This window comes from Dromaius novaehollandiae, chromosome 5 (assembly GCF_036370855.1).
Source record: "Dromaius novaehollandiae isolate bDroNov1 chromosome 5, bDroNov1.hap1, whole genome shotgun sequence".
Lineage (NCBI taxonomy): Eukaryota > Metazoa > Chordata > Aves > Casuariiformes > Dromaiidae > Dromaius > Dromaius novaehollandiae.
The window spans coordinates 68,357,065-68,372,289 of NC_088102.1; the positions used below are offsets into that span (position 1 = coordinate 68,357,065).

At 42.1% G+C, this 15,225-nt stretch overlaps 1 protein-coding gene and 1 long non-coding RNA gene across 8 annotated transcripts in view; one reads left to right on the forward strand and one right to left on the reverse strand.

The window, feature by feature from the left end:
* Positions 1–15,225, reverse strand: part of TSPAN4 (tetraspanin 4) — a 356,522-nt gene that overhangs the window by 5,944 nt on the left and 335,353 nt on the right. For 2 of the 4 annotated variants that reach the window (XM_026108255.2, XM_026108254.2), the window contains 3 exons: positions 13,211–13,312; positions 4,582–4,713; positions 2,748–2,831 (listed from right to left, as the gene is read on the reverse strand). In XM_026108255.2, the coding sequence (XP_025964040.1) occupies positions 2,748–2,831; positions 4,582–4,713; positions 13,211–13,312 (318 nt within the window). Of the gene's footprint in view, positions 1–11; positions 130–2,747; positions 2,832–4,581; positions 4,714–5,835; positions 6,052–13,210; positions 13,313–15,225 lie in introns of those variants that run through there. The other 2 variants (XR_003260436.2, XR_010389543.1) reach the window with 2 other exon arrangements.
* The window catches only part of LOC112988041 (uncharacterized), a 58,494-nt gene continuing 43,387 nt past the window's right edge, over positions 119–15,225 (forward strand). For all 4 annotated transcript variants that reach the window (XR_010389546.1, XR_010389547.1, XR_010389545.1 and 1 more), the window contains exons 1-3: positions 119–207; positions 4,541–4,737; positions 7,424–7,588. This is a non-coding gene — a long non-coding RNA (uncharacterized LOC112988041). The remainder of the gene's footprint in view (positions 208–4,540; positions 4,738–7,423; positions 7,589–15,225) is intronic.

Genomic DNA, 15,225 nt, shown 5'->3' on the forward strand with positions numbered 1-15,225 from the left:
AGCATGCTTACACTGTTTTTGTTTGTTCCCATTCACACACAGGAAGACACATCACATACTGCTTTCCTGCCGGCCCATGTCCTTGTTCTGTTCCTAGTTTCTGTCTGCCTTTTGTCCTTATCTGTATTGCTGTTTTACAGAATGAACAATGAGAGCACAGGAGAGTTGATTTCTCCATGAAAAGCAGCCACCAGATACTGGGAAGAGGTATATTGAAAAGAAATATTTGGATGTCTTTTGCTCAAAAATACAGTAGCAACCCACTCAACTTACGGGGCTGTGGTTATCTCTATAGCTATTGCTTTGAAAGACAATCATTTCCATCCCTAGCCCAAATCTCTTCTTTTCCAAGCATGTGTGTGCAGTGATCGCTGCAGGGGGGATCACTGGAGACTGTCCATGCATTAATGATAATCGTCAATGCCGCATCGACAAGGCATGCGTCTCGCCACTCAGCCTATTCATGAGAAGCAGCAGGCAGGCAATGGTTCTTCTCCCAGCCCAAGTACTGACCTGCCATGTCGCCTCTGGTGGGTTACTTCATCGGAAAAGGGGATGGGGAAGAGAGTGCCACTTGCCTTCCTTATGTGAATGTACTAAGTGATTTTTACTATTTCTTTGCAACACAACTGTAATAATTTTCATCAAAATATAGGTTTGCCAGATAGGAATTTTTTGTATGAATTCTATTTTAAACACTTAATTTGACCACCAAAAATTCACTAGCTACATAAATGGCAGTTCCCAGAAAGAGGACATGAGTAATAACATACTACTACTTTATAAACAAAAGTGAAAAAAAAATGGTCAGGTTAAATAGATGCAATCCCTTCACTTCCCTTTCTTCTGGAGTGAAATAAGACTGTTAGGCTTTAGTTCGCTGTTTTATATAAGCACATGTCTTTTGGAAGTAGCTCCTAGAACAGTGTCTTCTAATTCCTAACAAAGGAACACCTTCAAAGACAGCGGCATAACACAACCGTGGCAACTGAATATATTTTGCAATCTTTAGCATGCATGACTGAAGAAAATCCTTCTGCCACATGTACTGTATGTCCTTCAAGTTATATCATTGTATGATTCTAACCATAATATCATTAACATGAAAAACAAAAGCTGTCATACAGTTAGGGCCAGATCAACATCCTAACAGCAACAACAGAGGGAGCCCAATTCATTTGAGATGGCAGTAGATCAAGTCTTTCATCATCAATTAGATTCAATCATATAGTGCAGCTGAAGACAGACCCTGGCAGAAGCTTTTGTGGTCTGAAGTATTTTCTGTGTTTCACAGCAATTTACTAGGAATATTAATTTGCATTTTTAAAATGTCTGAAATGTTTTCTCCCATGGAAACTAGTCATTTCTATTTGTCAGAGAGATATCACTTGCTCTTAAAAAACCCTGAATATAATCAGGGTCTATGGGAAGGCCCGTGGCATGGTCTGCTGGGTTCCTAATGTATCTTCTAAAGACTCCCTGAATGCTGCATAGATATTTAAAAGCTGTTCTTTAAAATGCAGTAACAGATTAATGTATACTGTCTCTCTACCATACAATTTTGTTGCGCTTATCCATTTCCTAAGCATATCTGCTTAGTATACTGGAAAACAAAAACTCTACTGAATTTGGGCCCACAAAGAATCAGGCATTTGCATTAATAAAGTGCAGACAATACATGACTTTTGCAAGACAGTAAGACATGTGCTCTGCTGCCTGATCTGCAAGAGCATGAGCTGAATTCTGGTCCCAGCCTCCCTCTTGCTGGTAGTGGCATGCCATACAAACTGGAAACCACAGGTTAATTTGGAGCTACAGGTATTAATTAGCTTAGCGATGCCATCCTTTTGGCTTACACATCAAGTGTGAGAGGTGGAACTGGAAACTAAAGCTCTGTCTTCACTGCATTCAGGAGTAGGACTTCAGACCATAAAAATAGGACAGAGTATAGCTGAATTGGGCTGATCTTCAGCACAGGTTTCACCTGTGTATCCCAGGCTAAGGTTCGTGCCATTGTGGCTACACTAGAGACAGAATTGCAGCTAGCCAGACTAAAGATGCGTCTATGTAAGAGTAAGAGACAAAGTACTATGCTGACCCTTCTCTGACCAAAGTTATGCTTGAAACAAACAACTGCAGGTTAAAATCTGACAGACAGTTCTATGCCGATCTTGTGTATCTAGTTCCAATTAATGGATTAAGGATTGTTTTTGGATTTAAGGATTTCAAAATTAATGGATAAGGAAACACTGTTTTATTGGTCAGGTTGAAAAATGGACAAAAGGGAACAACATCCAAACTTATAAATTACCCCAGGACTGAGGATGAGATTGAAGTCTTAAGCTACGTTTAGGCTATCTAGAAGTTAGTTAGATATTAGCCTCAGCTGGCTTTCTTCTCTGAAAAATTATGGGACAAATACAGGTATGGCTAAAAAACACAAATGGAAAAATACAAAATGGACAAATACACGTAAGCTAAACCTTAGATGAACCACTTGATAAAGTGCATACTTTTCACAGCACATGATAAAACAGTTCATGTACCACTACTACTAGTTCTGTACCCTACGCACAGTGTTTTAACAGAATGAAAACATAAGACATTGTTAAATCTCTCAGATTTTTTAGTCTAACATCATGCAAAATTTGAAATTATTAGATCAAGCTTAGCCAGAGGATATATGGATCTACTATTATTCATTTGGCTGCCATCACTTAGGAATTGAAATCAATATTAGAGTGTACCTGCACCAGAGCTGTGCATAATCCAAAGATTCCCACTGCTAGTAAGTTCTCCTGGAGCCATATTTTCACTGTTTCATAGCAAGGCTGGGAAAAAAAAAAAAAAAAAGAAGCAATATTGTATTATCCATAAACACATGGCTCTAATTCCCTGAGAATACAAAGACAAAAAAGAGCCAGGTCACACTAAGCTGCTAGGTAGCCTGAATCATCATTTCAGCATTGTAGCAAATACACTGCATTTCTGGACTGACACTTGGCTGTGGAATATTAATTGTAATGACACACACACACACACACACACACACACACACACACACACACACACACACACACACACAAAAAGTGCACCTCCAAAAGGTTATGTGAGTGCTACTTCATTTAAATTGGGCCAGTATTTAAAAAATAAGCAAGCAATGGATGTGGGGTCTCTTTGCCCTCTCAGAGTCAACTAGGAACACTTCAGAATTTCAAAATGAGTCTTTGAGCTGTTCAGTAGCATCTTCTGCTGTACCATTTCACACCATTGTCATCATTTCAAATTGCAGTATGGGAGCTCCTCCATTATTTTCTCCCTGGTTTAAATTCTGCAGTAGATATACCCTCATGCTCCTGGCCCAGTCGGGGGGGGGGGGGGGGGCGGGGCGGGGGCTGGAACTGGCCCAAATGAAATCTTTCTGTAAATAATGTGCTTGTGGGCTTATTTATCCTCCTCTGTAAGACAGCCTTGTACTCTGTGTCCTGTAATATACATGAGGATGGCTGTTTAGCCTTCAGCTGGTGGCTTTTTACACTATTTCTGGGGTGGGGTGGGGGAAAAGTATTAACCCCCCCCCCCAAAAAAAAAAAAAAAAAATCTGGTTTCTAGCCTGGTTAACCTGCACTGATCATCTGGGTACCCAGGTTAAAATAGGAAACAAAAATTCTTCAGTGCTTAAATTAAAAATATGATTTGGAGCTACTCTAGAGATATGAGAGAGCCAGGCTTGGTTGGAGCTCGGCCGCTGCAAATACCAATCCATGCATATGAAATCTCATTAGAAAGTGGCCGAGAGAGCTCGCAGAGTGTCTTCCTTTGCAAAGCACAAGAATCAGCAAAACACCATTAATTCCACTTCACTAGCTGGCCTTGCCCCCACATCCCTCCTGGGTAATTACACTACCTGTAATTAGCACAAAGAATTGCTGAGCTTATTTCAGACAGGAATATACACTCTGACTATCTGCTCTGGAATGATCCTGTTGAGAACATGGTAAGGAAATTATCCCATTGAGTTTTGAATTTGATTGCAGGGAAGTACAGAGACTTATTCCAAAAAATGCTGGGCTTGAACTGGGGTTGCTAAGGGAGTTCAGTGGGGCAATTCCCTCGCTCATACCGTGCAGCAAAAGTCCCTGAATCGGGGTTCCTGGCGGGAGCAGAGCACCCCAGGCTCATGCAACCCTCAAGTCTCGTGACTGCCTGGGCCACCCAAAGCTCTTGTTATTGAATAGTGCTGCAGGGCTCATGGTAAGTATGTGGAGAAGCCATTTGCCTTTATCCCTACCTGCCACAGTAGGTAGGACATAAATAGGACAGCCCTGTCATCTCCTAGCTAGACTGTGCTCCAGGTAAATGTTTGAAGGTACTCGTCTGCAATGTGAAAAAACAGTTCAGAAATCGTGTCCAAAGTCAGAAATCATGGCTCAGCATGAGCCTTCCAAAACCATCTGACTAAAGATGATACAGGTGACAACACAGCTCATCTGTATAGCCCTGCAGGTGACTAGCTGCCTGCCCTTTACCTGTGTTGCAGGGTTGCAAGAAGGCAGCTCAGCTGCTGCTGGAGCTACTCACCGCTTTCCACCACGTCCCCGGGGAATGGAGCCCACAGTTCTCGCTGAACTCCAAGCAGCAGGAGTCTGGCACCCGGGTTGTGTTGTACACTTCAAACCAGTCAGTATAGTTGGAGACTCCACAGCATCTGAACTGGAAAAAGAACCAAGCGACACTGTAAGTACGGGCTGTCACTGATTTCTGCTCATTCAGAGGAAATGGAAGAAGCTTCCATGCCTCCTGTTGCACACAATTTGGTGCATTCTCATTAAACCAGCTGGGATGTGAGATTTTTTAAAGGAATACAGTATCTCCTCAGCTTTATGCAAATAGACTGTCTCTCCCACCTTTTATCTCTCATAGAATATGTCTTTTTTTTTTTTTTTTTTTAAAGTACAGTCTTGTACGTAGCTAATGTTGAGAGAATGAAGAAGCAAGGGCACCTATTTGCAGCAGCAGGACACTGCAGGATCTGAAACAGGAAACCCCAGCCAAGTACTGAGATGAGCAGTCAACCTGACTCTTAGTTACTCAGTAAAAGATTAATTTCCTCCTCTTCTCTTTGGCAAAGGTCCTTAACATCATCATCTGATGCTCCTAAATAGTGGTGCTTTAAGGGTATGTACACAGCGAAACAATGTACAATGACTACGTTAGTGCTGAATTAGTTGTTGTATTTCGATAGTGGGATGGAAAGCGCAGGAGATGCATGTAACAATACAGGGAATGGCTCTGTGAACATCTTTCCTCTCTCTGGGAACTGGGTATATGATTATCCTGAGCCATTCCTGTGATACAAAATAAGCTAAGATTCAATAGCATATAGTTATATACACCGTCTGTCACTCCTATGCTAATTCAGAAAGTATGAAACTTCTAGGTGTTTAGAAACTTTAGCACCAGTGAGAAAAACAAGACAGCCTAGGTGGATCTACAAACATCAGGCTGCAGAACTGCTCTGTAATAGTGGCAGTACTTCACACTTTTTCAGATTTATGCCAGCCACACCTAATTAGCCCCAAATGACTTGCCAAGGTCTTATTTTTTAAACCTGATGTTATGTAGGCATGTACAGTATTTTTCACATCCACACACAAAATATTTGTCTTGTTTGTAAAGACTCATAATCATGCAGATTTCTGCATCACCAGGACCAAGGACCTACTTCAGATCCTGACGTTTACACACTGGCATGAGGGAGCATTTTCTCTAAGCATAGTAGTTTTAGAGTTTATTTGCATGGAGAGCTGAGTGCTCAGGTCTTACAGCACTCACCAGTGAAGATCAGCTGTTCAAGGCCAACAGAGGGCAGAGGTGTCACACGTTGCCTCGCGTATCATACGCTGCTGCAAGCACTCACAGCAGGTAGTCAGATAGAGACGTTTCAGTGCTCACAGCACAATGTTTTTCTTCTGCCAGGCAAAAGTCAGAAGCCTTTCCTGGAGCAGCATATATCCCCCTGAGGTTCTGCTCACAATCCTCTGATTTGGTCTGTGGCAGAAATCAATCCGTAGCTTGCGAGTGTTTGATTTGGGAGTTTACAGGCTACATTTTCTACAAAATGACTTGCAAGGAAAAGAAGTTTGTGACTTTCTGTTATTATTGTTTCTTTATGTTCCTGCATACAAAACAGGGATTTCATGAGTAACAGATCCCAAAGCAGATGGGAGCTATAGGGAACAAATGCCATGCATTTGAGGAAAGAGGGTTTATCTAGAAATTTTAATAAGAGGGTCTTCTAGGCTATTGTCACTAGTTGATCAGAGTCAGAAGGCAGATCTTTTGATAGTAAGAAGTGACAGGCAGACTGGAAATAGCAAGCCTTGAAAATGTAGTTCACCATTGATGTAGAGGGTAGCGTAGCAAGGGCTGAGACGTTTGAGTGACGTTCAGGCCAGACATGAGTGACACAAGGTCAAGACTAGCCCCCTCCCCTCCATACTAGCGCATGGCTGAGAGTGTCAAGGATGTCTGACAGGCCAGGGATCATGAAGACAAAACAGAGGTTTTGTTATTAAGAGATCACTAACGGTGTTGAGGACAGCTGTTCCAATAGAGCGTGGGAAGCAGAAAGTAGCTAGGAAGTGCTCTCGGATTGGGACTTACATTTCCAGTAAGCCTAAAGGTGGAAATAGGAGGGGATGCAGTTGCAAAGACAACCTGAAGTGGGCTGACTTGGGCTGATCTTGGCTACACATTACCTGTCCACATGGATCCTCAGTGTATTGTACAAGCACAGAGGATTAAATGCTGGTACTTGCCTGCTACTGCTGGCTCGCAAGGCAGACCTAGCAATGGGAGAAAGGGCTAAGAAGCTCAAGGGTGAAAAAGAATGAAGCAGTGTGAGAATCGGTCATCCTGGGATGGGAGGAAAGGCAACAGAAGATGAGAACACTTGAGAAGAGATGTGGAAGAAAAAGAGGATAAGCAATGAAATTCAGCATTCAGTGAAGACCAGGTCAGGCAAACAGCATCTCTAGAAGCACCAACCCATGGCAGAAGCTCAAACACAGAGGCAGGAACCAGGGAGCAGGCAGCAATGGGTTGGAATGGGTCCCCAGTACAGAATCAGCAAAGGGGCCTAGCTGAGAGCCAAAAAGACGGATGAGCTTAGGGCTCAGTAAATTCAGGGTCTTCAGTATGGAGGCCCAAACAGAGAACAGTGAGTGTGGGGGCTGATTTTGGATCATCTGATAAGCACCTCATTTATCCTGTTTGCATGAAGCTGAACCATCAGAAGTAGCCAGATCCTTCAGAGAGATGAGGGACTACTAGAAGAAAGGAGAACATTAAGGAGAAAGGGAGAACTAAGAGGCCTTTCTTGTGAGATTTGAGAGAAACATTCTCTTTTTAAAATTTACAGAGCTTCTGAGCAAGGATAATTGGGAGACAGTCCTGTACTTGGAGAAGGGAAAAAGCACAGATCACATGGAAGAAAATACCTGTAACGAGCAGTTTGTTGGAGCCAGTTATTATTTCAGACTTTCTGTTCTTCCACAAAGGCTGATGTTTTGCCATGGCCAGAAAGGTAAGCTGCCTGATCGGCAAAAAGCAATTTTGGACTTGATTCTTGGAAGGTAAGCTACAACCACATTCACTTTATGGGTCGCATTTACAGTCCTGTATTGTTCCTTTCACTATTTAGCAATGAAATTAGACAAGACTGTCTAATTGCTTAATTCTGTCCCTAGTTTCAACAGGCAACAATAGGATAATGTTTTCAGAAACAATTATAGACTAATAGTACTTCTATTTTATCGAGACTACCACACTTTAAAAGGGGATAATTTCAGAAGATGGCAGATACTGTCTTTTGAATAGCAGTACCTTGAAGACCCCTGGACTTGGACACCACACAGCACTTGATTCTAGGGCTTGCAGCTATGAAAGAGCATGCATGGGTACGAAGGAACGCAGGTACTTATGGGATAAGGTGACAGTTGGGTAGTAGTTCTGCAGACACTGATAGTAGTTTGAGAAGAGTTGCTCAAACAAGCAAAAAATTGTCAAAACACCTCTGATCATCTAAGCTGCTGTTGCTGAATGTTTCCAGGCACACTGATGATCCTCTCCTTTTTGCTTCACTTGTTTCATGTGGGAGGCTCTGGCTCCTGAAATGTCAAAACACACTTTTCTCCTCCTTCGTTAAAGAGACATCAGTGGCTCCCCCATATTGATTGCCCGGGAGGGTTGGCAGGGGAAGGCTGGGAAGTGCAGAGTCAGCTCCTGAGAGCTCTGGACAATTAGGGGCTGCTCAATGCAGTCATGCAGCCAGAGGTCGCGGGCTGAGGAGCGCTTTCGCAACCAGGCAGCGTCACACGGCACGAAGGGCTCTGGGCTGTATTTACAGAACGCAGCGCTGCTCCCAGGTAGCTTTATTTTCGTGTTAACAAGCAATTGCTGCTCTGCCCTGGGATAGCTAGCAGTGGTAATTAATGCTAAACAAAATGTTTCTATCTTACTGCAGTGGCATCATGCAGAAGAAAAGTTAAAACACTGCATGTATTTTACTGGCTACTCTACTTTTAAGGACTAAATGGATCATAGTTTCTTTGCCAAATTCTTGCAAAAATCAACCAGGTTGGGATAAGGCTTATGAATAAAAATTAAACCCACAGACACTGAATCCTTGTCTCAGGTTTTTAGCAGTTACTGTTTTTCTGTGAGGGAGACTTAGGGACATGGTGCCTTGTATATGTCTTTTTTCTCCATCACTGTGAGAAGTGGTGAAGAAGATGGTTTTAATTTAAAATCATATAATATTTAATGGATGGTTTGGATTACTTCAGCAGTAATCCAAAATGTGTTTTAATCTAACACAGAATCAATGACGGGGCGGGGGGAGATTGGGTCAAGTTTTGCTCTCAGTTACAGTGGTCTAAGTAGACATGAAAGGCATTATACAGCAATGAAAGTGAGCTGAAGCTGCTCACTTTAGTGAGGCTAATGCTTTTTCTACGGCCCTCTCAAATTACTGACTGGTTAGTTAAAAGGAGAAGTGTTCAAATATTGATCACAAAGATGTTGGTGATGAAGCATCATTTCAAAAATTAATGCCCATTTCTCATTTCCTAATGGTTTCTACCTGTAACTTTAACCACTCCTGGTTGTTAAAGAGTGTAATGCAGCTCAATGCAACTTACAGCTTGAGGTATTAGAACTTTAGTCATGTTTAAAATTACTTTGTATGCTTTTGTAGTCCCTGGTCACAACATGCAAAAGTCACCTCCCTGTGTGTCTGTTCCTTTTAAGGTTTGAAACTCCATTGAGAAAGACAGTGAGTTTAGTAAGCTGAAGGTATTAAAAAAAAAAAATCAATAAGATATTCCAATTTGAAACAGCTCCCTGACCTAGAGGCTTAACACTTCTGCCAGAGGAGTCTAATGCTTTTCCTCTAACATGCACTGCATGTATGCAGCTGAACCCAACTCTTTTATTGGTAGTCTGAAAGTATCAGTCATAGACTAAAACTGGAACTTCCTCCCTAAATACGGGGCTGATGGACCCTGCTGTTTCTGTGTTCCCAGTGATGAACTGTAGAATGATTTTCCCCCTTTTAACAGAAGCATATGTGATTTCTGAAGGTTCAAGACTGCAAAGAAGTAAGCCCCCCAAAAGAGGGGAAAGAACACAAAAACAGTGGCTGCTTAATTATTCTCAGATTCCATCCTTCTACTCTGAGAGAAAAAGAAAAAAGAATTTGATCCTGTCCGTCAAAGGTGCTCAGGGCTCTCACACGTGAAGAAGAAGAAATACAATCACCACCATTCACAAGTGAATGCGTGCACTGGGTATCCATAGTGCCAGTTGAAACTCCTCTCTAATTTATGATCAAGTAGTCAGACAAAAACCAAATGCCACCTGCTAAATGTGCATCTGTTTCTGGGAAGACTGTTTTTTTACTTCTTTAAGCAAAATAGAAGCCCTTAGTCTGTTAGTTGCTATACACCATCCTATTTAGTAAACTCATGATGGGGTTGGTCTTTGTCTAAGCTAAAGGCAGGAGGAATGAAGACCTATGCCAGAGCTTAGCTGCCTGATGTCTGCGCCTAGTGCTTTAATCACAGTGCCATCCTTCTGCTCAAGCGCTGAATGACATTTGTGCAAAGAAAAAGAGTGTGAATGCAGAGGGGATAAGGAAGGAGGAGGAGGAGGACTCATTAACATTACTGCTACTGTCGTGTTTTGCTTTGTGTTTTGGGTTGTTTTTTTATTTTTTTTCTCTGAGGCTGCTGTTTTCCATCCATGTATAGACATGGCTCATTGCTCAACCAATGACTGATGTATACTGGCTCCATGAAAAAAAACAGTGCTGAGACATTTGCCTATATGGCAGTGTGATTAGAGCTAATGGGGGGGGTCTTTTGCCAGTAGTCTCTTAGGAGCCAGAATGAAAACAGCTGGGCTGGGACCTTCCTTTCTGGAAGTCCCCTGTATGCTCCTAATCCCCCTATTAGTGATTACACTCTACTGATTAGGGATGTAAGGGGTAACGATTATTACTAAACACAAAAAAATAATACTTGGCATTTACATAGTGCTATTCAACTGCAAAGTGCTTTGCATAATTAACCATGCTGGGATTGCTTTCACTGCACCACTGCAATAGTCTACTGCTGAATAGTTTTGAAAGATACATGTGAAAACCAATTATGCAGAGCAGTAGAAATGGATCTGTGGGAGTTCTTTGCTGGTCCCCTCAGTGCCCAGCACTGGGACCACACAGACTTTAACACTGTAGTACTGTCAAGGCAGCGCATGGTAATTTCACAGTTGTTACACTAGAAAAAGAGTGATTTAATGTGATTGTACGTGGCTTGCAAGATGGCACTTTCCTGTTATCTTCTGTGGTCCTAAAAACTAGCTGAAGTTAGTTTCACCTGAAGCTTTTAAGATACTCATCAAATTGTAATAGGGCTGAAGGCCAGAGGGACCATTAATACAATCTAGCATGATCGGTAGCACTACACCATCCACAGAATATCATCAAGTCCTGCCTCAAGCCCAAACCTGTGGCTGAACAAGATCATTTCCATTAGACAAACACCTTATCTTGACATGGGTGAAAGAGAATCTACCATCTTTCTATATCTGCATCTCACCAAATATTTTATCTTAACTTTCTAGCTCTTGGATCACACTCTGCTTTCTTTCAAAAAAATTACAGAGCTCTTTGCTTTCAAAGCCCTTTTCCCTTTCTATCCTCTTTTTATGGGCTGTAATCACATCACTATTTCATCTTTTCCTAGTTGAGTAGAGATTTTAAATTTCTCACTAAAAAGTAAATTCCAGAATCCTAATTATTCTTGCACATTGTTTCTGAACCAGGTCCAATTTGGGAACATCTTGAAAACAATGTGGATAGGTGAACTAGACATACTAGTCATATATCGTAACACCTGTTTCACAGAAGGAGAAGCAAAAGCATGGGTTTTGCATCCCACAAATCCTCCAAATAATGTTTTCTTCCCCCCATCTTTGACATATGTTTTTAATACTTCTTGAGATGTCACTGAAGCCTGATTAATATTTACTGCAAACATCTTAATATTAGTAAATTTTGTTACATTTTGACTAAGCAGAGTTAATTGGTTTGGGGGAGTATAACTAACTTTTAATATTTTTTTCAAATAAGTAGTGATATTAAAAATTTAATCTACATTTCACATGGCCCACTCTTGGGCTAGAACCTCAAAATACATTTCTCTTATAAGCAATTAATAACTTCTCATGTTTGAGCATAGTATTGGGAAAATATTAAAAAAGCATTGCCAAATGCCGTGACCTTTTAAAGATAACAGGAGGTACCTTCCACGTGTAGTTGTTACAGTGCAGGAATAGAGAGCTTATTAGCGTGTTTGCAGGACCTGAGCTGCATAAGTCGTTCACATACGGTGCTGTCACTGCCAGCCTACTGCACTCAGTGCAGACAGCTCACACAGCTCCAAAGATGCACCAGGGGGTTGGCAAGCCTAGTCTTTGACTCTGCTAGTGATCCTGAATTTTTAATTTCCCAGACCCTTCCTTAGCAGCCTACCTATCTGTATTGTACAGCAGAGCAGCTGTGAATCTCAAACGCTACCAAACTGAAAGATGCATAATTCAGGATTTCAGCCGAAGTGGCAGTAGAGGAAGGAAAGGGTAAATGAGCAAGTTTCTCATACCAAAATGTGGTAGGTAGCCCATCCCTCATCCTGAATAGCTCACATAGCCTTGGAAGCATGGGGGTAGGTATCATCTTTGGCCAGTTTAAGACAATGGAGACAAGACTGGAGCCCTGCAAGTCCACACCATGCTGGTGCCTCTAGAGGGAGACTCTCTGAGAAAGCTACAAAAGAATTCTGAATGAAGCCAGGACAGTAACAGGGCTTCTTCCTAAAGCTGAAGAAAATTTGAAGGGACTCAGCACCTCTCCTCATTCAAGAAGCAGGGGAAATCAAATCAGAAAGCCTCAGAGAAATGATTGAGCTGAATACAAAAGGAGAAGGATGGAAGTAATGAAGCTGGACTGCAATGGATGGTGCTTCCTCAGTGAGCCAGCCGAGGACAAAAGGAGGAAACCAGCTGTCGAGCTCAGCGTAACCCATCCTTTATGAGGCAAATACTAGCAGAGTGTTACCAGAAAATCAGAAAGATGTCACACTGGTGACAGTATAGCAAAAAGCATTCCCAGCCCATCTGCGATGGAGGAGACCAGACATCTGCTGGGAAAAATGTGCCGACGGCAGGAGGAGGTTGCAAACGCCATGGCCAGTTTCCATTTTGACTACGCTATGGGAAACCAACAATAGCAACGAAAAGAGACAGGACAGAAATGCAAAGGGTTTGAAGTGGTTCCTTGTTATTACGCTATTGCTATTCACTCCAGCATAAGCTGTCCAGTTCTCTTTGACTTTTAAGAGAAAGTAGCTGCTTTTCTCCTCTCTGACAATGTCCTTCATTCTCAACAAGGCACAGAATTAATTGATCTTCAGGGGTCAACACAATATAAATATTTAAAAGAAGTAAGTCATCCTCAGCAAAGGAGAAGCAAACAAAAAAAAAAATCACCAGGTTGGCTTGGGATCTGGAATCTTAGATTTCTCCCCCCTCCCAGAATATACTGTAACAGAGCCTAGAGGGTAAAGAGAAGAAAAAAGTTCAGACTTACATCTGTTTGAATGATGCTCCATGCATTAGTTAGGCCAATATTTCCATCTGTCCCATACAAATGAAGCCCTTTCTTCAGATCCCGCTGAGCATACTTGTCAATCTGAAACCAACAAAAGAAATGGCATTGCAAATAACCACAAAACCAATCAAAATCTGCTGAGTGCCACATTGCAGAGCCAAAGTGCAAAGGGTAGGGGAGATGGACAAAAGTCCTGTACTGAAATGAATAAAAAGTTAACTGCACACTTTTCCTAAAGCCATTCTCCATTAGAGCTGGTATCTGTAATAGGCATCTGCATGTTGTAGACAACGCGGAGCTACTGTTCTGAGTGAATGTTCACGTTTTCCATTACAGACCGCCAGAAAAATCCTTTGCCCTCTCACTCGACTACCAAACACTGGATTCAGTTTAACTCATTTTTGCAAATGAGAACTATAACTGAAAATATTCATCTAGCCACAACACTTCCTTTTAGCTTAAGATCTTGCTATTATGAGCAAGTTGAGCTTCTTCTACATGCTTCCTGTGGGATCAACAGCAGCATTCACATCATATTGCTGCTCTGAATCCTGCTCATTATATTGGCCAGGGCACCCCACTCCCGACAGCAGGATGGACAGAGTAATATTGAAGCAGCAGGGAAAGAGCTATGCAAAATTCTGCATGGCTAGGATGTAAGAATTTAGTTACTAAATGGGGCTGCTCTTAAGTAAATGCATTGCTGTTGATTTTATAAAAGTAAAAAAAGTGCTGCTTTAGAGGCATATGCAACTGAAGCTGGTGCTTTGTAGCTGCAAGGCTCTCATCTGGTTGTGCAGGCTATTGTGGGACTGGCTGGTCACCAACAGGTAGCATGCAAAATGATTGCGAGCCCCTCTCCCCCACTCTAACTATACGCACACAGTTCTACAGAATGAAGCAAACAACAAAAAAAGGAAGTAAATAATAAATGGATATTCACAGCTTAACTCAATTTTTCTGTTGCAAATGACAAGCATTGAGTAGCACTGCTCAAACATGCCCATACATCCCCCTGCATCGGAGGGGGTTCTCACTGTTAGTGGTCTGATCTACAGCACAGGTATACCAAGAAGGGTGAGCAGATCTGTCCCTCTTCCTTCCCAGTGGGCTGCTATGAACTGGACAGAAAAAAATACAGTACCATGCTGAGATCTTTGTTGCAACAGTCAGCAGGCAAAAATAAATTCACACCTTGCTTCGCTGGGACAGTGTAAGCTAATGCACGTCTCTTCCATACTGGGCAAGAACCAGACCTGGTATTGCTTAGGGCCTGCCCCTCTGATGCCAGTAGCACCAGCTGAGGTGGGGGCTAGAACAGAGAGGTGTTAACCAGTGCTAATTTTGAGTTAGCAGAGGGTGCACAGGTATTCTGCTTCTAGTATACGCTAGGATTGTCCATCTCTATTGCTTAGTCAGAATTGTTTAATTTGTTCCTGGGGAGGAAAAAAAAAAAAAAAAAAAGCGGATGCAGAGCCTTTCCCACAGTGTAAAAGAGGAATTCAGAACTGACTACAGCATAATTTTTGTGGAGTAAATGTAGTTACTCCACAGTATAACTAACTCCACTACAAACCATGACCTAAAAGTTCATCACATCCAAGAAATGGAGTGGGTTGTGCTTGGTCTCCCCCAGTTCTCTGACTTCCCGCCTAAAAGTTTACCACCAAATGAGACATTATACCAAGCCGAGCCACTGACAAAATACAGCTGTGGGCTAGTACAAGAAAGACGCACATTTGCCTCCCAGCACCTTAACTGTCATGCAAACGCTTCGTAGTGGCTGCCTGGCTTGAACAGCAGGTGCTGTGCTCCCACCTCTGATTACCATGTAAGCTGCTTTTGATTTTATTCAGAGATTACACACACTTATGGTACGGTAATTTGAGGAGAAAAACAAAGCTGAGAACTGTCATTAAATTTGGGATTAGGTGAGAAAATTACAGGCAATAAATGATAAATTTATATGTGTGTGGGGGGATTCCTAGCGTTCA